Raw genomic sequence first — 26,075 nt, 5'->3', positions numbered from 1 at the left:
TTCCCCAGGGGCTGGGCAGCAGGGGTTAAGGAGGCTGCAGTAAACTAGGACTCCTAGAAATGTGATGTTGATGGAATGGGGACATCTGCGGAAATCAGATCCGGTGTGGGGGACTCTGTCCACTAGGACTCTTTTTAGTTTCAACTAACTATTCAGACTCCACAGGTCACACCTGGCATTCAGAAGGCTCCAGGCCAGGGAGCAGAGCAAGGCCGCCAGGAAACAGCAAGCAAGTTTCATCTGTGGGAAGAGCCCTTGTATCAGTTCCATACAGCTGTCCTGGAGTTCGTCTCCTTGCTCCACCCCTCACCACCCCAGCCTTCCTCCCAAGATTGCTCAGGTGGATCAGAACTCATATGTGTGGTGTGGATCGATGATGCTTGGAAGTCCCATGCCCCATAAGAGTTCAAATGTCTTGCAACAACCCACAGAATAGTTCTCAGGGTCCCCACACAGGCCATGCTCAGATACAAGAATCACCACCCTCAGAGCAGCACAGAGCTGGGCTTCCTAACATGTGCGCATTATAGTCTTCCCAGCCCAGTTTACCAACCGGGGGTCATTTTCCCCAGAAAAATGCTGCTTTGTACCACAGCTGATGTTCCATCTTGACCAGATTTCCAGGGAAATAAACTAGAAAGTTACCTCAAGGTCAACTGTGTACTTAGAGAAGAAGCGGGGATTTTAACTTGTTAACCCTTTACTCCCAGCACGGAAGATGAAGAGCTCAGTTGCACATTTGAAATGCTACAGGAATCCCCAAGTGGAGATGTTGCTAGGTCCAGAGCTCAGCAGAAAGGTCTGAAAGCCTCTTTTCAAAGGCACCTTGGTGGAGAAGAGCCCACGGCATGCAGCCAGCAGCCGCGGAGCCCTCTGCCAGCACTGTGTGGGTATGCGAAGGTGGCCCATCCCTGGGCTGCTTACCTTTCCCGCAGGCCTGCACCAGGCCGTACCACTCCCCACAGCTGTTACATAGCAAGGTGAAGGCGGTCTCCCGGTGGCCCGTGATGTGGCCTGGGGCGCACACGTACAGCAGTTCATCCCCCATCTCCAAGCCGGTGCGGCCCTGCAGGATGGTGTGTGGGAACGAAGGCGGGTCTCCACACGGCTTCTCTGAGGAGAAGGAATCACAGTCAGCTTTTCCAAACTGTGCGGAACTTTTTCAGCCTGTGAGAAAACAGACTTAAAACACAGCTCTCCCCTGCCGCCCACCGCACCCTCAACTGTGATCACAGGGGCTGTTTCTTGGTCACCTTGGCAACTCCAAGGCCTGGCAGAATGCCTGGAATAGAAGAGGCACTCAAAAATAATTGTTGCATGAATAAATGCGACAGAAAGTGCTACAACTTTGCATTTTTAAGCTGCCAAACAATGTTACCTTCTGATGTCTCCTTGAAAGGAGTGTCTGGAGATACATACCTAGCAGCAAGCTCCCTTTTGCCATATTTCGATAAGTGAATAGGAACTCTGACAAAGGCTAAATGGTACAGACTACAGAGCACAGCAGAGGGTACCTTCCCCCCACCACCCTGCTCACAACCTCAACACCAACGGCAACAACGTCATCAGTTTGGTAAATATAAAAGTGACATACACGCATGCACACACTCACACACCCTGTATATACAAATATATATATACACACACATATATAAATACATACATATTTCTGTTTGTTAAACATAAATGGGATTTATATCATATGCATTACTGAGTACCCTGCTTTAAAAAAGTTGATAAACTATTTTTTAGGTTCACATCAAAGCTGAGCAGACAGTACAGAGAGCTCCCCATACCCCCGACCCTTCCACACACACAACTTCTCCCACTATTAGTATTCTGCACCAGCGCGGTCCATTTGTGACAACTGATGAAACTCCACTGATACCTCATTATCACCCAAAGTCCATAACGTTGAGTGGTTATGGTAACCTTGGTCTTGTACATTCTATGGGCTTTGACAAATGCACAATGACACGTGTCCACCATTATTGTACCATACAGAATAGTTTCACTGCCCCAAAGTCCTCTGTGCTCTGCTTATTTATACCTTCCTCCTCCCTAAAGATTGCAACAGTTGATCCTTTTGCTGTCTCCGTAGTTTGCCTTTTCCAGAATTCACATAGTTGGCATCATAGTATGTAGCCTTTTCAGATTGGCTTCTACAACTTAGTAACATGCAATGAAAGCTCCCCCATGTCTTCTTATGGCTTGAGAGCTCATTTCTTTTTAGCACTGAATATATTCCATTATCTGGAAGTATCACAGTTTATTTATCTATTCACCTACTGAAGTACATCTTGGTTGCTTCCGAGTTTTGGCAACTATGAATAAAGCTGCTATACACATCCATTTACAGGTTTTTGTGTGAACGTTAGTTTCTGGTTCATTTGGGTAAATACCAAAGAGCATGACTGCTGGATTGTATGGGAAGAGTATGTTTAGTTTTGTAAGAACTGTCAAACTGTCTTCCAAAATGGCTGTACCATTTTGCATTCCCGCCAGCAATGAATGAGTGTTCCTGTTGCTCCACATCCTTGCTAGCATTTGTTGGTTTGTGTTCTGGATTGCAAATATTTTCCCAAGTCTGTGACCCATCTTATTCTCTAGACATTGTCTTTTACAGACCAGAAGTTTTAACTTGTAATGAATCCCAGCTTATCAACTGTTTCTTTCATGCATCTTGCCTTTAGTCTAAGAAGCCATTGCCATACCCAAGGTCATTTAGGTTTTCTCCTATGATAACTTCTAGCAGTCTTACAGTTTTGGGTTTTACATTTAGGTCTATGGTCCCTCTCGAGTTAATTTTTGTGAAGGGTGTAAGGTCTGTGTCTAGGTAATGGTTTTTGTATGCGGATGTCCAATTGTTCCAGCAGTTATGTAAAAGAGACTATCTTTGCTTCATTATATTGCCTTTTCTCCTTAGTCAAAGATCAATCAATTGTATTTATGTGGGTCTATTTCTGGGCTCTCTACTCTGATCCCTTGATATTTCTCAGCTCTTTTACCAATAACACACTATCTTGATTGCTGTAGCTTTATAGACGTCTTCAAGTCCAACAGGTTCAGCCCTTTGACTTTGTTTTTCTTCTTCAATATTTAGTTGGTTATTCTGGGTCTATTACCTCTCCACATAAACTACAGACTTTGTTTGTTAACCCGTTTATGCCAGAGGTCGCAAATTTTTTTGTGTGAAAAATCAGACCTTGGCAATGACCTGGAGCAGTAGGATATAAATAACTGCCACAAGCTTAGCATTCCAACAATGGAACACGAGGCGTAAATGGGTTAATATCCGTAAAAGTAACTTGCTGGGATTTTTATTGGGATGTGTCAATCTATAGATCAAGTTGGGAAAAACGGACATTTCACAATCCATGAACATAGACTATTTCTCCATTTATTTAGTTCTTCTTTGATATATTTCATCAGCGTTTTACAGTTTTCTTCATCTAGATATATAGATCTTGCACATAATTTGTTAGATTTACACCTAAGAATTTCATTTTTTCTTGGGGTGCTAATATAAATGGTAACGTGGTGTTTTTGACTTTTTTGTTTTTTTGAGATAGGGTCTCACTCTGTCGCCCAGGCTAGAGTGCAGTGGTGCGATCATGGCTCTCTGTGCAGCCTTGACTTCCTGGGTTTAAGTGATCCTCCCACCTTGGCCTCCTAAAGTCTTGGGATTATAGGCATGAGCCACTGCACCCAACCGGTAATGTGTTTTTAATTTAAAATTTCACTATTTAATTGCTGGTCCACAAGAAAGTGATTAACTTTTGTACATTAACCTTGTATCCTGCAATCCTGCTATAATTGCTTCTTTTAAAAAAAAATTATACTTTAAGTTCTGGAATACATGTGCAGAATGTGCAGGTTTGTTACTATAACTCCTTATTAGTTCCAGGTTTTTTTTGTTGATTCTTTCAGATTTTCTATATAGACAATTATGTTATCTGCAGACAAATACAGTTTCAGTTGTTCCTTTGCAATCTATATTTTCTTTTCTTGTTTTATTGTATGAGCTGGGATTCCCAGTACAATGCCAAAAAGCAGTGGTGAAAAGAGACAGATTGCCTTGTTTCTGATCTTAGCAAGAAAGCCTCAAATTTCTCACCCTTAATCATGATTTTAGCTGTAGTTTTTTTGTTTTTGTTTTTGTTTTTAGATGTTCTCTATTGAGTTGAAGAAGTTCCCCTCTATTCCTGATTTGTTAGGAGTTTTTATCATGAATGGGTGTTGGATTTTGTCAAATGCTTTTTCTGCCTCTATCAATATAATTATGTGATTTTTCTTCCATAGCCTCTTGATGTGATGGACCATATTAATTTTGAAGACTAGCCTTGCACACCTGGGATAAATACCACTTGGTTTTGGTGTACACATCTTTGTGTACATTGTTGAATTTTAGTTGCTAATATTTTGTTGAAGATATTTGCATCTATGTTCGTGAGATACATTGGTCTGTAGTTTGTTTTTTTGTTTGTTTGTTTGTTTTTGAGACAGAGTCTCCTCTGTCACCTAGGCTGGAGTGCAGTGGCACGATCTCAACTCACTCCAAGCTCCAGCTCCCGGGTTCATGCCATTTCTCTGCCTCAGCCTCCCAAGTAGCTGGGACTACTGGCGCCTGCCATCACGCCCGGCTAGGTTTTGTATTTTTAGTAGAGACAGGGTTTCACCGTGTTAGCCACGATGGTCTCGATCTCGTGACTTGCCTGCCTCAGCCTCCCAAAGTGCTGGGATTACAGGTGTGAGCCACTATGCCTGGCCCAGTCTGTAGTTTTTTTTTGTAATGTCTTTGGTTTTGGTGTCAGGGTAATACTAGCCTCATAGAACGGTTTAGAAAGTATTTCTTCTGCTAACTTCTGGAAAAGATTGTAGAGAATTGGCATAATTTCTGCCTTAAATGTTTGGCAGAATCCACTAGTGAACCCTCTGGGCTTGGTGCTTTCTTTGGAAGGTGATTAGTTATTGATTCAGTTTATTTATTTAATAGCTATAGGCCTGTTCAGATTGTCCATTTCTTCTCTGTAATGGACGATTTAATCTAGGTTATCAAATTTGTGGGCATAGAGTTGTTCATAATACTCCTTTACTTTCCTCTTAATGTCCATAGGATCTGTAATGATGTCCCCTCTAATTTTTTTTAAAAAGCATAACTAATTGTTTAATCAAAGTTTTATGTGACCTCTGAGCCTTCAGAAATAAATACCCAAAGAACCAGGGAAAACTGATTTTTATGTTTAGATTCAATGAAGAATGGACAGCTGTGTAGAAATGTGATTGGACAAAAGGTGTATGATCAAATGGTAATATACTAAAGGGGGAAACCCAGCCAGGTTTGTTTGTTGGGCTTCTTGTTGGCCTCTCTGTGTAGCATTCTTTTCTCCGAGATACAGGCAGAACTCCTCTGGAAAATAGGTCTTATGACCTATTACCAAAAGGTAGGTCAAGTTATTTCTTTCTGGCTAGGTGCTACACAGAAAGGTGGGAGAAAGTTAGAATAATATTTCTAGGTTTTACAGCTTGCTTTGGGGTTTCATTTTCAATATTAGTAATTTGCATCTTCTCTTATAGTCTGGCTAGAGGCTTATCAGTTTCAAAACGGTTATGCTTTCAAAAAACCAAATTTTTGTTCCATTGATTTTATTGATTTTATGTTTGTAATTTTACTGATTTCTAATTTTTATTACAGTCATGCGCCACATAACGACATTTTGGTCAAGGAGGAACTGAATATATGAGGGTAGTCTCGTAAGATTATAATGGAGCCGAAAAATTTTTAACACCTAATGATGTAGCCATTGTAAAACCATAGAGCAATGTATTATTTATGTGTTTGTGGTGATGCCAGTGTAAACAAACCTATTGCACTGCCAACTGTATAAAAGATAGCACATAAAATTATGTACAGTACAAAATAATAATGATACTAAATGACTATGTTACTGGTTTACATATTTACTATTCTATACTTTAGTCATTATTTTAGAGTGTACTACTACTTATTTCTAAAAAGTTAACTAAAGCAGCCTCAGGCAGGTCCTTCAAGAGATATTCCAGAGAAGGCATTGTTATAATAGGAGATGACAGCTCCATGTGTGTTACTGCCCCTGAAGACTTTCTACTGGGACAAGATGTGAAGGTGTCAAACAGTGATGATGGTGATCCTAACCCTGTGTAAGCCTAGGCTAATGTGCATGTTTGTGTCTTAGTTTTTAACAATAAAGTTTAAAAAGTTAAAAAAAATTTTTTTTGAGACATGGTCTTGCTCTGTCACTCAGGTTGGAGTGCAGTGGCATGATCACGGCTCACTGTAACCTTGAACTCCTGGGCTCAAGTGATCCTCTTGCCCCAGTTTCCTGAGTAGCTGGGACTATAGGCACATGCAACTGTGCCCAGCTAATTAAAAAAATTCTTTTTGGCCAGGCGCAGTGGCTCACACCTGTAATCTCAACACTTTGGGAGGCCAAAGCAGATGGATCACTTAAGGTCAGGAGTCAAAGACCAGCCTGGCCAACATGGTGAAACCTTAAAATAACTTTTTATAATAAAAATACAAAAAAAATTATCCGGGCGTGGTGGTGCATGCCTGTAATCTCACTTACTCAGGAGGCTAAGAATAGCTTGAACCCAGGAGGCAGAGGTTGCAATGAGCTGAGGTTGCCTCAGTGATGGAGCAAGACTTTGCCTCAAAAAAAATTTTTTCTTTTTGTAGACATGGGGTCTTACTATGTTGCCCAGGTTGTTCTTTAACTCCTGGCCTCAAGAGATCCTCCTGCCTCAGGCCTCCCAAAGTGCTGGGGTTGCAGGCATGAGCCAGCACACCCAGTAAATAATAAAAATAATAATCATAATAATAATCATAAATTAAAAAAATAAAAATCTTATAGACTAAGTATATAAAGAAAATATGTTTGTACAATTGTACAATGTGTTTTTGTTTTAAGCTCTGTTATTACAAAAAAGTCAAGTTTTAAAAAATTAAAAATTATAAAGTAAAAAAGTTACAGTAAACTAAAGCTAATTTATTACTGATGAAAAAATATTTTCATAAATTTAGTGTAGTCTAAGTGTACAGCGTTTATAAAGTCTGCAGTAGTATACAGTAATGTCCTAGGCCTTCACATGCACTGACCATTCATTCACTGACTCACCCATGGCAACATCCAGTGCTGCAAGCACCATGCGTGGTAAGTGCCCCATATAGATGTATCATTTTCATCTTTTGTTTTTTTTCTTGCATTTGTTTGGTTTTTGTTTTGGGGGTGGGGAGATTTGAGATAAAATCTCACTCTGTTGCCCAGGCTGGAATGCAGTGACATGATCGTGTCTTACTGCAGCCCTGAACTCTTGGACTCTCAAGCAATCTTCCTGTGTAGCTGAGACCAAGAGCATATGCCACCCGGCCTAGATATATTTTCCCCCGTTGGAAAGACGGGAGCTCCTTATGTTGCCCAGGCTGGTCTCAAACTCTTGGGCTCAAATGATCCTCCCTCTAGGCTTCCCAAAGTGCTGGGATCACAGGCATGAGTTACTGTGCCTGGCCCATTTTTTTTGTTTGTTTTACCTTTTACACTATATTTTTTACTGTACATTTTCTGTTTAGATACACAAATATCTACTATTGTGTTACAACTGCCTACAGTATTCGGTACAGTAACACACTTACAGGTTTATAGCCAAGGAACAATAGGCTGTACCATTGCCTAGGTGCACAGTAGGCTATACTGTCTAGGTTTGTGTAAGTGCACTCTATGATGTTCACACAATGACAAAATCATCTACAATGCATTTCTCAGAATGTATCCCTGCTGTTAGGCAATGAATACTGTATTTTTTTCTTTTGTTTAATTTAGATATAACTTGCTCTTCTTTTTTGAGTTTTCTAAAGTGGAGGCTAAGATTACTGATTTTAGATTTTTCTTTTTTTCTAATATATGTATTCACTGCTATAAGTTTGCCTCTAAGCACTGCTTCTCACAACTTTTGAAAAGTATTTTCATTCTCATGTGGTTAAAAATATTTTAAAATTCTCTTGAGATATCTTCTTTGACCCACGCATTATTTAAAAATGTGTTGTTCAATCTCCAAGGACTTTGGGATTTTCCAGCTATTGTTCGGTTATTGTTTTCTACCTTAATTCCACCGTGGTCTGAGAGCAGATGTCATATTCCTATTCTTTAAAATTTGTTAATTTGTGTTTTATGGCCCAGGATGTGGTCGATCATAGCAAATGTTCCATATGAGCCTGAGAAGAATGTGTAATCAGCTGTCGTTGGATGAAGTGGTCTAAATATGTCAATTATATCTACTTAACTAATGGGGCTGTCAAGTTCAACTATGTGATTGCTGATCTGCCTGCCAGATCTGTCCATTTCTGACATAAGTGTGTTTAAATCTCCAACTACAACAGTGGATTCATCTATTTCTCCTTGTAGTTCTATCAGTTTTTCCTCATGTATTTTGGTATCCTGTTGTTAGGCACATATACATTAAAGATGGTTATGTCTTCTTAGAATATTGCCCTTTTTACCATTACGTAATTCTTCTCTTTATCTCTGATAACTTTTCTTGATCTAAAGTCTGCTCTGTCTAAAACTAGTATAGCTACTCCCACTTTACTTTGATTAGTGTTAGCATGGTATATCTTTCTCCATCCCTTTCCTTTTTTTTTTTTTTTTTTGAGAAGGAGTCTCGCTCTGTTGCCCAGGCTAGAGTGCAGTGGCATGATCTTGGCTCACTGCAAGCTCCGCCTCCTGGGTTCACACCATTCTCCTGCCTCAGCCTCCTGAGTAGCTGGGACTACAGGTGCCCGCCACCATGCTTGGCTAATTTTTTGTACTTTTTTTTTTAGTAGAGATGGGATTTCACCGTGTTAGCCAGAATGGTCTCGATCTCCTGACCTCGTGATCCACCTGCCTTGGCCTCCCGAAGTGCTGGGATTACAGGCGTGAGCCACCGTGCCCAACCCCCTTTACTTTTTATCTATATGTGTCTTTATACTTATAGTGGGTTTCTTATAGACAACATATAGTTGGGTCTTGTTTTTTAATGCACTGTTATAATACCTGTCTTTTAATTAGTGTATCTAGACCATTGATGTTTAAAGTCATCATTGATATAATTGGATAACCACTATAATTGTTATTGTTTTCTATCTGTTACCCTATTTTCTGTTTCTATTTTTGTCTTCCGTTTTTTAAGTCTTTTATGGTTTTAATTGAGCATTTTATATAATTCCATTTTCTTTCCTTTCTTAGCATATCAATTATACCTTTACTTTTTATTTTTTTATCTTTTTTAGTTGTTGCCCTGGTGGTTGCAATATACATTTGCAAGTCCAACTTCACTTTCAAATAACACTATACTACACTTCACAGGTACTGCAAGTACCTTATAATAACAAAATATGCCTAATTCCTCCCACCTGTCCCCGTATCATTGCTGTCATTCAGTTCACTACTGAATTGCTGCTATTATCTCTCTGATCATTAAGAATATAAAAAAATAAGTTTTTACTTTACCTTCACTTATTTATTCTCTGATGTTCTTCCTTTATTTACATAGGTCTGAGTTTCTGACCTATATAATTTCCCTGCTTCCTAAAGAACTTCTTTTAACATTTCTTGCAAGACAGGTCTACTGGCAACAAATTCTCTCATTTTTTGTTTGAGAAAGTCTTTATTTCTCTTTCACTTTTGAAGGACGATTTCTTAGGGCATACAATTTTAGGTTGGTGGAGTTTTCTTCCTCTTAACACTTTAAATATTTTACTACCTTTTTTTTTTTTTTTTTTTGGGAGATGGAGTCTCGCTCTGTCTCCTAGGCTGGAGTGCAGGGGCGTGATCTCAGCTCATTGCAACCTCCACCTCCCGGGTTCAAGCAATTCTCCTGCATCAGTCTCCTGAGTAGCTGGGACTACAGGCATGCGTCACCACACCCAGGTAATTTTTTTGTATTTTTAGTAGAGATGGCGTTTCACCATGTTGGCCAGGCTGGTCTCGAACTCTTGCCCCAGGTGATCTGCCCACCTCAGCCTCCCAAAGTGCTAGGATTAAAGGCTTGAGCCACCACGCCTGGCCTTACACTCTCTTCTTTCTTTCATGGTTTCAGAGGTGAAATTGCAAATAATTCTTACTTTCGCTCCTCTGTAGATAAGGTAGTTTTTTTTCCCTCTAGATTCTTTCAAGATTTTAAATTTATCTTTAATTGTTTTGTGTTTTTTAATGATATGCCAAGGTATAGTTTTTTGGGTATTTATCCTACTTGGTGTTCTCTGAGTTCCCCGGATATGTGGTTGGTTGTCTGATGTTAATTTGAGGAAGTTCTTAGTCATTATGGTTTCAAATATTGCTTCTGTTCCTTCCTTCTTTCTCCTTCTGATACTTCCATTATGTGTATGTTATAATTTTTTAGTATCCCATAGTTCTTGAATATTCTATTCTCTTTTTTTGTCTTTTATTTCTCTTTGTTTTTCAGTTTTTGGAAGTTTCTATTGCCATATCTTCAACCAGAGATTATCTCCTCAGCTGTGTCCAGTCTACTGATGAGCCCATCAAAGGAAGTCTTCATTTCTGTTATAGTGCTCTTGATTTCTCATACTTCTTTTTGATTCTTTCTTAGAATTGCCACCTCTCTGTTTCTATTACCCATCTGTTCTTGTATGTCATCCAATTCTCCCATTAATGCCCTGAGCATAGTCACCGTAGCATTTTTAAATTCCTGGTCTGATAAATTCAACGTCCCTGCCATATCTGAGTCTAGTTCTGATGCTTGTTTTCAGTCTCTTCAAACTGTATCTTTTGTCTTTTAGAATGCCTTGTAATTTTTGTTGAAAAGTGGACATGATGTTCTGAGCAAAAGCAACTGTGGTAAACAGGTCTCTGGGAATGTGGTGGGAAGGTGTGGAGGGGAGAGGAAGTGTTCTAGAGTCCTGTGACTAGGTCTTGGTCTTTTGTGAGCCTGTGCCCCAGGACTGTGAACTTCATCAGTGCTTCTCATTTTTTCCCCTCCCATCTAGGTGAGAGAGGATGGCTACAGGGAGCTGGAGTTGGGAATTTCCCTCCCCGCAGTAGGTTAGGCTCTGAAAAAATATTTCGTTCCTGAGCACAGGCCTTGTTAAGAACAGAATATTCTGGGGTATTTTAAAATGGTTATTTTTCCTCTCTCTTCGTTGAAAGCACGAGATTTTTCTCTGATATTTTCAGTAAGGACCTCATAGAGCTCCTGGAGGTAAAACTTTCAAAAGCATGGGGGCCCCTTGATGACTGGGTCCCCCTGGAGTTTTTAACTCACAAACTTGTCCACCCTGAGCTTCCAGCAATTCATCAATTAAACAGTTTAAGTTTTCCTACCCTGGCATTGGTTTCTTCTGATTGTTCTGCTTAGGTAACTTGTGATTATCTGTTTTCACCTGTGTCTGCAATTCTAGGGACAGCAGTTTGCCCTGTGACCTCACTTTGCTGATGGATCTAAGAAGAGCTATGGATGTGTCAGTTGTTTAGTTTTTTACTTATTATGATGGAGCAGTAACTTCTAAGCTCTTGACATGCTGGGCCAGAAACCAGAAGTCTTTTTTTTTTTTTTAATACTACACTTCTTTCCACATTAATACTATAATCTACTTCAATCTTTGGTAGCACACATTATTTAATCATTAGATATTTACGTTGATTCCAATTTTTCACGATTATAAACAATGCTTCAATGAACAGTCTCACATGCACATTTTTGTACCTATCTTATTTCTTTAGAATAAACCTCTAGAAGAAGAACTCTGCATCAAAGTAATGTCACAATTAAAAAAAATTCAAATTCAAATTTCCTCTTCTAATTTTACAGATTGTTTTCCTTTAGTCCATATGCAGTCAAGTTACCTAAGAAGCATATTGCTTAAAAGAAGATAGACTGAGAAATGATGAAAATAAAAAAATACGACTTGTGCTTTAAGCCACCCTGACTGGCCTCACAGCTTGTAGTTTGGTAGCACTTTCTTTTTTTTTTTTTTTTTTTTTTTTTTTTGAGACGGAGTCTCATTCTGTCGCCAGGCTGGATGGAGTGCAGTGGCATGATCTTTGCTCACTGTAACCTCCGCCTTCTGGGTTCAAGTGATTCTCCTGCCACCATGCCCAGCTAATTTTTGTATTTTTAGTAGAGACGGGGTTTCACCATGTTGGCCAGGATGGTCTTGATCTCTTGACCTCATGATCTGTCCGCGTCGGCCTCCCAAAGTCCTGGGATTACAGGTGTGACCCACCGCACCCCGTCAGCACTCTCTTAAAGACACTTATTGCTATACATATCCTTTCAAATGAGAGAGATTTTGAATGAAGTGTGTGGCTGTACTTCAGGAAGACAGCACAGAGTGACATATTTTGACCAAAACTACCTTGGCTCTCTGAGTCAAGGAGCCTAGGAGATCAAGTGCTTATTTCACCTATATGGCCAGTCAGGACAGGCAGTCATCTGAAACCCTTGCCACAAATTCAGATGTACCCTCCACAGGGTGAGTAGAGGAAAATCATGTAGGTGAAGAATGAACCAAAGTCATCCACCTCAGTTATGTCAGGCTGGACCACCTTCCAGCTAGTATCTCAAAGGCAAAAGGCTTGGACTTTCCACCTTCCTCAGCTGCCCATGACTCACGCTGGATGCCCCACTGTTTTCTTACCAGGATCTACTGGAAGGCTTTTCAGCAAACACTATGAAAGGACTGATTAATACTTTCAGTCTCACATAAATCTACCTAAGGAACACAGGGAAACTGTTTTGGAAGTAGAGAAGGAGGGACTTCAGGCTAAACTCAGATCCCACCAGACTCATGAGATCTTCTCCTTCAGAATTAATGTTCAAAACGATACAGGCTAGAATGTGGCTCAGGAAAACCGCAATAATGCTGCTGAGAGTCTAGGTACATATACCATATGTTTCTGGATTTCCTGCAAACATTCAAGACAGGAAACACACTTCTGAGCTGGTGTGATTCGGAAGCTCCAGCACAACAGTGCTATGCGTTAACACAACCAAGCGCATGCCAGAAACACCACTCATATCCAAGTGCAACTTGAATTAGTTCTTTTCACTAATCTTCCCATTTTGAACCTCACAAGGGAGCTATGGAAAACAGCCGGCTATATACCTGGATCCTCTTCTCCTCTCTAGGGAAACTTACATTTCGTAAGTGTACTAAGTCTTAATGTTGTTTCTCGATTATTCTGTAGATAGAAATTGTGGTTTGTGAACACAGATTTAAGACCTGGGTTTCAACCATTTCAACATCAAGAGATATATCTATTATTTTTCCTTCCAGGAAAAGAAGATTTTATACCAGATTTCATCTATCAAACAAATGTTTATTCATAAGCACATTTATTTCACTCATTTTTCAATTTAAAAGGGCACATTTGCCTGCCAATCAGAGCTTCTGATAACCAGTGTTTCCACAGAGTTTAGAACTCATATGAAAGTTGATGCTTTTATTCTGAGAAATTGTTGACTTTCATCTTGACCTTTGAAATTTTAAAGAAGAGCCTGCAAAACTCAATTATTACTTTGCAAGCCAAAAATGTAAAAATTCTGAAACAAATGCTTGATCTTTCCTCCTTCCTTTTGGTGTTACCTAACTATGTGTCTTTAGGGCCCCCTGCTAGCTCCCTCCCACCCACTCCACAACACACAACCAGCATTGTCCTACCCAAGAATAGTTAGTTCTTACATTCCTCTACATCAGAGGTTCTCAAAGATGAACATGCGTCAGAATCACCTGGAAGGTTTGTAAAAATACATCTGGACTTCGTTTTGAGTTTCCGACTGCAGCTGAGGCCCCAAAATTTGTATTTCTTGAAAGTTCCTAGGTAATGTTGAGACTGCTGGTACAAGGACGACCCTTGGAGAACGGCTGCTCTAGATCAAAAACCTATCCTCAAAAACAGGCAAAACCTATATATGGTGATAAGAATCAGAATAGAGATGGGCCTCTGGCTCTGCTGGAGTAGGGAGGGGCAGAAGATTATTGGAAAAGGGCTCCAGGGAACTTTCTGGGGTGAAGGAAATGTTCTATATCATGACTGGGTGTTGATTACACAGGTGTATACATTTGTCAAAACTTGTCAGCTTTAGATCTGTGCATTTTGCTGATGTAAATTATGCCTTAATGAACTAAGTTAATTTAAAAAATACCTCCCCTTAGAAAAATCTGTAATTTATTCAGCATGAGGTTTAAGTGGTTGAAAATTATTCACAACCTCTCCCAAGGGATACTTCATAACTTAAGATAGTGATTTCCAACTTGTAGGGATTCTACCAGGGAAGCAATATGGTATTTGCAAGATGTAGGCAAGTTCATATGCAAATAAACCCTGTGTCAATCAATCAATAACTCTAAATCAATTACTAACACATGGAAATCTACATGATACTACTCCTTGAGTTTCTCCTCCTAAAAACTTGTTTAAAAAATCTTCTAGCCGGCTGGGCGCTGTGGCTCACACCTGTAATCTCAGCACTTTGGGAGGCCGAGGTGGGTGGATCACGAGGTCAGGAGTTCAAGACCAGCCTGACCAATATGGTGAAACCCAGTCTCTACTAAAAAAACAAAAATTAGGCAGATGTGGCAGCACATGCCTGTAGTCCCAGCTACTCAGGGACTGAGGTAGGAGAATCACTTGAACCGGGGAGGCGGAGGTTGCAGTGAGCTGAAGTCATGCTACTGCCCTCCAGCCTGGGTGACAGAGCAAGACTCCTTCTCAAAAAAAAAAAAAAAAAAAAAAAAAAAAAAAAAAAAAAAAATTCTAGAATGAAATGATATAATGCCCTGGATTTGCTTTAAAATATCTCAATGGGAGAAGAAAGCTTTGGGAAAAAAAATTAAATTTTTCCTTTAGCCTCATCAATGACAACCACTGTTTTTGTTTTGAGAAGTGTTAAATGTTCTTTATTTGATATTACATATAAATCACATTAAAATGCCTTTCGATAAGTAAAAAGAACCATTTTAGATACAGGGAATTCTAATTAGATTGGCATAGTTAAGACCAAAAATATAAAGTATACATTGCTACTTTTTCTTCAGCCCTTGCCTTTAAGATGCAAATGAATACAAAACACAAGTGAGTCTTGCTTGGTTCTGAGACAATGAAGGAATTTCCCCAATATTTAAACATATTCACATAACCAGTTATATAAATCTATATGTAAAACCAATCTCCATTAGATTTTAAGATGACATTCACCATCTTTGTGAAAAGTTGACCATTACTAGTGAAGTACAATCATATTTTAAAAGTGGAATAGTGATAGCATTTACTGGATTGGAATTACTATTCAAATTCAAAAAACTGAACATACTCATTTAACCACAGCCAGTCTTAGTTAAATCAGGACTGCCCAACAAAAATATTCGTCAGTCACTCATATTCTGGTATATGAGATTTATTAAATTATGGTACACATAAAAAATTCGTAAGACATTTCTGTTTTGTAATAAATAAGCAATGGCCAATTAGTACTTGTTAGTAGTTTTTTTGAGATAAGCTATCAAGTCTGCCCTTTCTGCCTTCTTAATGCTGGCAAAGATCATTTTTGTTCCAGGGATATACTTCTAACATGGTTTTTACTCTTTCAGTTTTACACACATACGCACAAATACATACACACAGCATTATGCTGTAATACGATATAACCATTTTGGTTTGTAGCTTGTTAATTTAACATTATATTGTGAAATCTTCCCCTTATCAATAAATATTTGTATTTTAAAATTTTATTGTAAATGACTACATATTATTCCATTTGTATGGATTTACCATAATGGGTCCCCTATGGTGGGACACTAACTCTGTTTCCATTTCTTCCTTACTAAATAATGAACATTGTAACATACCTTTATACTGAGGGAGTTCAGGAAATGCCACCCAAAAATATGCAACTCTGTTTGGCAAGCTGATTACTTCAAACCGAGGGCACATGGGGGATAGAAGACACAGGCAGAGGCTTTCCCTGGGCTTCCCTTTTCTGCCTAATGACAGATCCTTCAAAAGGAACACAGCTGTCATTAATCCCCTTCCCAGGAATTTCATTAACCAGAGAAGATTTACTCCTATCACAGCAGAGGACCTAGACAGACTTTGTTACACCTACTTTTCTGAGGGCTCATTCATCTCTCCCCAAAATCATTTAATCTCCCCTAAATTGTCTACATTCCCCCACCCCTGGCCCATCAGACTCCACTGTGAATACCCAAAATCCAGTAAGATTTAGGAGCTTATATACCTTCTTCATAGAGCTTATTATGTACCCTCTCCACCCTCTTCATAGAGTGTACATAAGCTCCTAAATCTTACTGGGTTTTGGGTATTCACTTTTCTTTCCTGTGATGCCCTGTGCATATAATAAATCAGTACACCTTTTTTCTTCCTATTGATCTGTCTGTTGTCAATGTTCATAGACTCAGTTACTGAGCCCTCACAGCGTAGGAAAGGCTTCCTTCCCCTACAGTACTAGCCATGCTAATATCCTTAGAATAAAATACTCAAAGTACTATTGATGGATGAAAGGGAATATGTAGTTTTTAAGCTTCTGATAGGTTCTGCCAAGCTGAATATGAGTGTTTAAGAATTTACACTCAGGCTGGCTGGGTGCAGTGGCTCACTCCTGTAATCCCAGCACTTTGGGAGGCTCAGGCAGCAGGATTGCTTCAGGCCAGGAGTTTTGAGAGCAGCTTGGGCAATATAGCGAGATCCCATCTCAACTAAAAAATAAAAAATAGCCAGGCACGGTGGTGTGTGCCTGTAGTCCTAGCTACTGAGGCAGCTGAGGTGGGAGGATCTGTTGAGTCCAGGAGCTGTAGTGAGCTTTGATCAAACCACTGTATTCTATCCTTGGTGACAGAGTAAGATCCTGTCTCTAAAAAACCAAAAGAATTTATATACCTACAAGTGGCATATAAATTTGACCATTTCCTTTCAGAACACTGAGTGCTATCATTCTTTGTAAACTCTGACAATTTTACAGGCTGACAAAGTGATTTCTCATATTAATGTGCATTTTTTTTTTTTTTGAGACAGAGCCTTGCTCTATTGCTTGGACTGGAGTACAGTGGCCTTATCTCAGCTTACTGCAACCTCCATGTCCCGGGTTCAAGCAATTCTCCTGCCTCAGCCTCCTGAGTACCTAGGACTACAGGCATGCGCCACCACACCCAGCTATTTTTTTTTCTTTTTTTGTGTGTGTGTGTGTTTTTAGTAGAGATGGGGATTTCACCATGGTGCTCAGGCTGGTTTTGAACTCCTGGCCTCAAATGATCTGCCCACCTTGGCCTCCCAAAGTGCTGGGATTACAGGCGTGAGCCACCCTGCCCGGCCTAATGCACATATCTTTGATTGGCAAGAGAGTTGAATATTTATTGACCAATCGTATTGCTTCAAAATACTTCTCTATTGTGGTCTTTATCTTTTCCTTTCAATCTAGTAAGATATCTACATATATCTATATAATAACCCAGGCTAGGTGCGGTGACTCATGCCTGTAATCCCAGCACTTTGGGAGGCCAAGGCAGGTGGATCACCTGAGGTCAGGAGTTCAAGATCAGCCTGACCAACATGGCGAAACTCCGTCTCTACTAAAAACATAAAAAATTAGCCAGATGTGGTGGTGCATGCCTGTAGTCCCAGCTACTTGGGAGGCTGAGCCATGAGAATCACTTGAACCCAGAAGGTGAAGGTTGTGATGGGCCAAAATTACACCAATGCACTCCAACCTGGGTGACAGAGCGAGACTCTGTCAAAAAGAAAAAAAAGAAAAAAAATATATCTAATAATCCATTGCCTTATTTTCCCATATTCATAACCAATTAGCCTAGTACTATCAAATAATCTGTCCACCCTTTTCCCTATATCTTGAAGTTTCACTATTCTTACCATATACTTATGTATATTGGGTCTATTTTGGTGTTTCCAGTCTTTTGCATTGAAGTACTTGTCTGTCTGTGTCTCAGTGCCAAACAACCTTTTTTGCTATCTGAGCTTCTTACATCATTGAAATAATGGCAATAAGTTGATAAGACTGAAGCAAGCAATGGGGGAGTTGCAAGTGATGAAGCTGCAGGGAGGCAGGCATGAGTTCATGACGGGCCTCACAAGCAAGGTAAAAAGTCTGGAATTCGTCCAGAGGAGAACAAGGAACCATTAAGGAGTTTAACACAGAAAATAACATGATCCCCTTGGCGGTATAGAAACACTATTTGCAGTGTAGAGGATGCACTGAGGAAACATGCCTGGAGACTGGAGGACCAGTGAGGAGGCCATTTGAGCTGTCCAGGATAGCAGCACAGGAGCCAAATGAGGTGCAGAGGGCAGGAACTAGGTGGATCTGGGAGATACTGAGAAGGGAAGTTTTTACAGAACATTTAACTGAAACATGTTAGGGGTGAGACGAGGATCAGGGCATAGGAAGCTGAGGGATATGAGTATAAGTTTGGGACTTGTGGATTTTGATGGGCCACGAGCAATGTCCATAAGTAGCTGCATATATGGAATTCAGGGGTCTGGGGAGGAGATTAGGCTTGAGAAATGATTTGAAATTAATGGGCATTTAGATGAAACTGAAGCCTTTGAAGTGTTGAGCGAGTGAGGGGAGATGAGGGTGAAACCACCTTTGCAAAAATTTTGACAATGAGAAAAATCTGCCATAGGAAAATTATGACAGTGAAAGAAATCTGATCTAACCGACTCCATCTTGCTTCTAACCTACAAACTGCCCTTGTTCACTGCTGGGTATAGGCCAAACTAACTGCGAAGGATTTATAGTGTAACGTTGAAACAAAAACGGTAACAGCCCCTCCCTGAAACAACACCCCACCCCCACCCCTGCCACTTGCCTGGGGACCAGACTGCCTTTGCAAAACTAACAAAGTAGCCACAAGATTAGAAATTATGGCCCAGGAGACATGTGGTCAGAGGCCTCAAGGTTCCTATCCTCCCCCATTGCTCCTATGAATAATATCAGTATTGTAAAACCTAAGATTGGTGTTTGAGATATTTCTCAGACTCTGTATTCTGATGGACCAGCTGGTGCCACCCAGACCACTAAACTGGCTCATCTGATCTTGTGGCACCAACCCAAGAACTGACAGAGCAAGAGGACAGCTTCAACTCCCTATGATTCCATCCCTGACCCAATCAACCCACACTTCTCATTCTCTTGCCTGCCCCCTACCCGTCAAATTATCTTTTAAAGATCCTAGCCTCTGAATTTTCGGAGGCTGATTTGAGTAATAATAAAACTCTGGTCTCCCATTTAGCTGGCTCTATGGGTATTAAACTCTTTCTCTATTGCATTTCCTCTGTCTTGACAAATTGGCTTTTTCTGAGCAGCAGGCAAGAGGAACCCACTGGTTGGTTGGTTACAAGGGGAGATGAGGGCCAGGTCAGAGCCCAGAGGAAGTCAGCAGAGAAAGAAGAGTTCACAAAGGACATTATTGTAGCCAGACATACACAAAGAAAACCTGGAGCAAGACAAGGCAGAACATATTTCAAGGAAGTGTGTGGTCAAGTATTTAAAACTTCAGAAACAATAAGCAAAGGGCAGGCTGAGAAACGGCCATGATATTTAGCCACAGAGAAACTACCAGTAGCCTTGGTGACAGTAGTTCCACTTAGGTGATAAGGCGGAAACCAGAAGGCAGTGGATGGAAGAATGAATGATGGAAGGTGAGATAATGGAGACCGTGAGTGCAGAGGATTTTGAGGGCTATGAAAGGGAGGAGAGAGATGGAATGGTAGCTAAAGGGATACGGAAATATGAATTATATATTAATAATTAAATAATTAAATAAAATAAATTTAATTTATTTAATATGATAAAAAATAAATAATATAATAATCTAATAAATTAAATAATTCATATTTGATGAAAATATGGATTATGAATAAATAATCACTTTCTTTGTTTAGCTCAGAGGCAAGAATAAATAGTCACTTTCAGCTGGGCGCGGTGGCTCACGTCTGTAATCCCAGCACTTAGGGAGGCCGAGGTGGGTGGATCACCTGAGGTCACAAATTCAAGACCAGTCTGGCCAACATGGCAAAACCCCATCTCTACTAAAAATTTAAAAATTAGCTGGGCCTGGTGGTGCACACCTGTAGTCCTAGCTACCCGGGAGGCTAAGGCAGGGGAATCGCTTGAACCCAGGAGGCGGAGGTTGCAGTGACCCAAGACTGTGCCACTGCACTCCAGCCTGGGGGACAGAGTGAGACTCTGTCTCAAAACAAACAAACAAACAAACCAATAAATAATCATTTTCTAAACAGCTGCAAGTGGTGTTATCTGTTCTGAGTCCTTAAAATAATTCCCTCCTTTCTGAAATGCAAACTCCTTTCACTTGTCCTATAATTCTTCTCTGCTTGCTTAGTCCCCAATTGATCAGTGATGTGCTGATAAATATTAAATATTAACAACCAGCTCTCTTGGGGAGGGGAGAAATTGCTTGGGGATGGGGGAGGGAATGGCTGTTGTGCAGGTAATTGACAAGGTCTGAGGCAGTGCACAATAGACAAAGTCTTAATGTAATTGCTGGCTCACAGTTCTAGATAAATTGAAACTAAAAAAAGAGCCTGAAGTAATTGAAGATGAGTAAAAAGATACATGCATGAAGATGTTCAATTGTGGTATTTATTACAGTGAAATCCATGGAATTACCAAAACGTCTAATAACAGGGAATGTTTAATTTATAGTACATTCATATAATGGATTATTATAGCCATTAAGAGTCACCCTTTGAAGCATATTCAATGTCATGGGGAGATATAAATCTATATCTATATAAATGAGAAATAAACAGAATGCAATCTTTTATGTTGTTCATATAATCCCAATTTAGTAAACTAAATAAACCATGTCCGGAACACAAAAGACTGATGCTAAAATACTTATATTAGGGAAGACTGATTATGAGAGACCTTAATTTTCTTTATACTTTCCACTAAAATGACCACATATTCATATTTATAATAGAAAAATCTATTATAACTGTAAAAATGGAGCTAATGACATTTATCTCATAGGGTTGTTACTAGAATTAAATGAACGTATGCCTTTCCCAGTGCCTACCACATGCCTGGAACTTAATAAGGTCCTGAATAAAAACAAGCTCCATTTCCCATATAAATAGTTGGAGACTGATGGTCTTTTGAATGGCCCTGAATAGATCTTCAAGTAATGATGGTAATTGAATACCCATTGTCCTTAAACCAAATAAAGCCAACCACACCATGGCTAAATTGGAATTGAATGCCACCTGGGGCCATGAAAAGGGGAAAAAGAAAATGCTCATAAAAAGATAAAACCAGATATGAACCTGTATTTGCCCACTATTGACAGAGCAATAATGGTCAGTGATGGAGGCTTGGTTCAAGGTGAGAAGAAGCCAGTAGAATTGGGAACACAGAGGATTACTGACGGATTCTCGGGGTTGGGCTCTGGTCCATGAATGCAGCAAAGAATCAGTTTAATTTGCAATGGTGATTTGCTGGAAGGTTCTCCTTTCCCTGACACAGACAAAGGTTCCCCTTGCCCTAACACAGACAATGGCTGCGTCTCTGGATCTGTAAGGATATCTTCGTTGTAACAAAAAAGAACTTCTGTAGAGAGCAGGGGAAAGCACAGATCCACATGTAACTACGCTACCATTCTCACACGCTCTACTTTTGGTAAGCAGGGCTCCCTGGGGAAGTTTTCTTCTAAGCAACAGGGTAGGCTGACCGTATAGTTTATCACCCATATAAGGACACTTTTGAAAATGAGTAGCACCCTGGTTAATAATTACCAGCACAAGAAAGAACAATGCTGAGCAAATTGGAAGGCAGGGCACCCTAATATGAGCATCGTCCATCCCGGCCCAAACAGCAGTGCCTGTGAAGGTAAGATATTCAAGAGTAAGAAGAAAGGAGCATCTCAGAAAACAAAAAGCCTATAGAGTCTGGGTTTGAGTCCTTGCTCCCCTGCTTACTTTGGATAAATTACTTAACTTTGTTGTGCCTCAGTTACTCATCTGTAAAATTTGGATAATAGTAAATTCCTGCAGTGTTGTTGTGAGGATTAAATGAGTGAACACTGGGTACTATAGCAGGTGTTAGCTATTACTATTTTCCTCCTGAGGTTGAGAATCTGAAGCAAAGCCCACAGTTAGAGCTGCAGCCTCAGGGTCAAAAAAAAGTGGTGGAGATGTTTGCATCAGGTTTAGCTGGATCTTGAGACTTGCTGCACAGGATTGGGATGGGTGGGGACAGGAATAGGAAGGTGCGTGGGTGAGAGGTCTCATCTGCATCTCCCAGGAGCTGTGTCACTTGAGACAAAGCACCAAATCTCTCTGTTCTTCAGTTTCCTCATCTGGATAGAGAGAATGATAACACCCTGCCTACAGTATTGCCTCGCTGATTAAATGAGATAACATTTGTGGGAACACTGAAAAAATACAATTTTGGAGTTATGTAACTGTAAAGCTGCTCAATAATTTTTTTCTCGTTTTTTGTGTGTTTTAAGGTATTATTTATATAAATAAAATTCATCAGTTTTAACTGTACAGCTTAGTCAATTTTGCTGAATGTATCCAATTGTATAACCACCACCACCACCACAATCAAGGTATAGAACAATTCTCATAAACCATATTCTACTTGCCTTTGGCCCTAGACACCCTCCCCTACTCCATACTACCCCAAGCAACTATTAAGCTACTTTCTCTCACTGGTAGTTTTACCTTTTCTAGAATTTCATTCAAATGGAATAATATAGTATGTATATTTCGTGTTTGACTTTTTTCATTTAGCTTAATGTTATAGAGCTTCATCCATGTTTTTGCACGTATTAATATTTCATTCTTTTTATTTCCAAATACTAATCCATGCTATAGATATACCACATATTTTGATCCATTCATCAGTTGATGAACATTTGAGTCACTTCCCGTTTTGGGCTTTTCTGATAAAATTGCTATGAACATTTGTGTACGCATTTTTGTGTGGTCATACACTTCTCTTGGATCAATACCCAGGCATGGAATTACTTGGTTGTATGCATATTAGCTGTATGCATTATAAATATATATATGCATATTAAACTTCGCTGAATTATTTTGAAAGAAATTATGGGTTGATTTATTGAAAACAGTATAACATCAAGGTGAATAAACTGTACTATTAGTATCACTTTATGTTGTTAGAGTTATGTGGTGCTAGATACTAATCACAGTCATAGCTCGTACTTATTGACGTGTTACTCTGTGCTATGCACTAGGCTAAGTGGCTCACTTGTATTATCCTATTCTGTCCTCTTGACAACTCTATGGCATGGGTTCTAATACTATTCCCAAGGCAAGTAAATGGTAGAGCCAAGATTCAAGCCCAGGTATTCTGGGTATAGAGCCCATGGTTCTAACCTATTGTGTTCCAGGTGTTTCCTTTGAGAACACCTTGGTTTAGCTCTGATTCACTTTCTTGTCATAAACATGGGGCTTGGAGGAATTTGCATAAAGGACAAGTTTGGGGGTTCCTGATCTACTGGACTGCACCACTAGCAGCCACAACGATTTTCAGAAAATGTTCAAAGCGTGCATCCTAGCTGAGAACCGGTTCTACAATGGTTTCCTGTTTCTCCTAAAAATTCAATCCAATATTCTCACCCCTGCATATCCAGCTGTTATCCCAACCTGTTCAGCCCGGTCTTGGACCGCTCGCTCTCACCTGAAACCATCTAGGCTCACTGTTTTCTCAAACACACCAAGCTCTTTCCTGCCTGCTGTCTGACATGGCTATGCAGCCTGGTCTCATCTCCTAGACCCACAACAGGGCCAGAGGACTGGAAAATCCACAAGAGATGTGGTGCACTGCAGAGGAAACCTTTTACTTGGGGGAAAGAGAGTTAGGAAGAATCACCCATATTTTACCCACTGCTGGGACACTGGAGTCAGCAGACACAGGAGTGTGAACATGGCACACCCAAAATATTGAAGAAGGCCCTGTTCTAAGCACAGACCCTGGCCTCAAGAACGCCCACGTAAAAGATAAAAGACAGGCTGAGAACAGACACATAGAAGGGAGATATTTTAAAGCTACATAAGAAATGCAATAATGCATGTGCACTATTAAAAAAAATCAAAATATACAAAATATAGAGCATGAACTATAAACATCTCCCTTCAGTCTCACTGCTACTCCCTTTCTAGGGTGTTTCTCCTTCAGATGTCTTTTTTTCTTGGGGGGAAATTTCACATACACACACACACACACACACACACGTTTACACATATACATAAAAATAAGTTTTTTAAAGAATAAATTGGATTATACTACACATATTCTGAGATCTGCATAATATGTCTTAGAAGAGTTTTCATGTCATAGCTGTCACTCTGCCATAGACTGAATGTCTGTGTCCTCCCAAAATTCATATGTTGAAACCTAATCCCCAGTGTGATGCTATTTGGAAGTGGAACTTTTGGGAGGCGATTAGGCCATGCTATGGTTCGAATGTTTGACTCCTCCAAACTTCATTGTTGAAATTTAATAGCCATTGTAACAGTATGAAGAGGTGGACCTTTAATAGGTGGTTAAGCCAGGAGGGCTCCACCCTCCTAGGTGGAACTGGTACCATTATAAAAGGGTGAGTTCGGTTCCTCTCACCTTCTGCCACGTAAAGAAGGCTCTTGCTAGATGCTGTCACCTTGATATTGGACTCATCAACCTCCAGAACTTTGAGCCAATAAGTTTCTGTTTATTATAAATCAGCTAGTCTCAGGCATTCTGTTATAGCAGTACAAGACAGACCATGAGGGTAGAAACTTCGTGAATGGGACTAGTGCCCTTATGAAAGAGACCTCAGAGAACTGCCTCACCCCTTCTACCATGTGAAGGCTCCACAAGAAGAGAGTTATCTGTGAATTGGGAAGTGGGTTCTCACAGACACTGAACCTGCCAGTACCTTATCTTGGACTTCCCAGCCTCCAGAACCGTGAGACATATATTTCTGTCATTTGTAGCTACCCCATTTATGTTATTTTTAAATAGCAGCCTAAACAGAAATTGGTAACAAGAAGTGGGGGGTTTGCTGTAACAAATACCTAAAAATGTGGATTCAGCTTTGGAATTAACAGGTAGAAGCTAGAAAAGTTTTGAGGTGCTAGAATGTTTTAGGTGCTTCCTCTGCAGTGCATCACATCTCTTGTGGATTTTCCAGTCCTCCAGCCTTAGTGTTACGGGTCTAGGAGATAAGACCAGGCTGGGTAGCCATGTCAATGTCAAGCATGCTAGAAGAAGACTACATTGCCATGAATGGACCATTGAGGGCAATTCTGGTGAGGGCCCAGAAGGAAAAGAGAGCTGTAGAGAAAGTCTTCATCTTCTTATACAATACCTAAATAACTCTGGACAGAATGCTGGTAGGAAGATGGACAATAAAGGCCATTTTGCTGAGGTCTCAGATGGAAATGAGGAACATGTTGGTGAATATCAGCAGAAAAGGAATGCTTGTTATAAAATGGCAAAGAACTTGGCTGAGTTGTGTTTGTGTCCTAGGGTTTTACGGAAGGTAGAACTTGCAAGCCACGAAATTGAATATTTGGTTGAGGAAATCTCTAAGCAAAGTTTTGAAGGACTGGCCTGGCTCCTTTACTGTTGCTTACAGTAAAATTTGAGAAGAAATAAATGACTTAAAGATGGAATTGTTAAGCAAAAAGGAACCAGAACTAAAACATTTGGAAAATTCTTAGCTTATCGTTATTGAAAACAATGAGAAAGCCTGTCTTGGAAAGAACAGCATCAAGGCCCTTTCTAAAAAGGCAAATAACAGACTGTTACTAAGTGGTGCTTGCAGGTCCAGAGGCTGCCGTAGAACAGCATGTAGGCAGATATCTCCAAGTCCATGCTCACAGATCATGTGGACCCTCACTGGATCAGCAGAGGCTTAAGAATAAAGCTGTCCCCGGGCGCATCTAGCCCTGGGCACACATGTATGTGTCTGCAAGGAAGGACTTTGAACTCCTCACATTTACCACACGCCAGAAAACCAAACCACAAGTCCC

At 40.1% G+C, this 26,075-nt stretch overlaps 1 protein-coding gene across 2 annotated transcripts in view; it reads right to left on the bottom strand.

Annotated features, from left to right (window-relative positions):
• Nucleotides 1-26,075, bottom strand: part of SUSD5 (sushi domain containing 5) — a 68,795-nt gene that overhangs the window by 25,145 nt on the left and 17,575 nt on the right. The window contains exon 4 of one of the 2 annotated variants that reach the window (XM_005545528.4): nucleotides 925-1,113. The exons of the other annotated variant lie outside the window; for it this stretch is intronic. Coding sequence (XP_005545585.1) covers nucleotides 925-1,113 — 189 coding nt within the window. The remainder of the gene's footprint in view (nucleotides 1-924; nucleotides 1,114-26,075) is intronic. 2 annotated transcript variants of the gene reach the window in all.

This window comes from Macaca fascicularis, chromosome 2 (genome assembly GCF_037993035.2).
Source record: "Macaca fascicularis isolate 582-1 chromosome 2, T2T-MFA8v1.1".
NCBI classification, from domain to species: Eukaryota; Metazoa; Chordata; class Mammalia; order Primates; family Cercopithecidae; genus Macaca; species Macaca fascicularis.
This window is presented reverse-complemented; position numbering and strand designations above follow the sequence as displayed.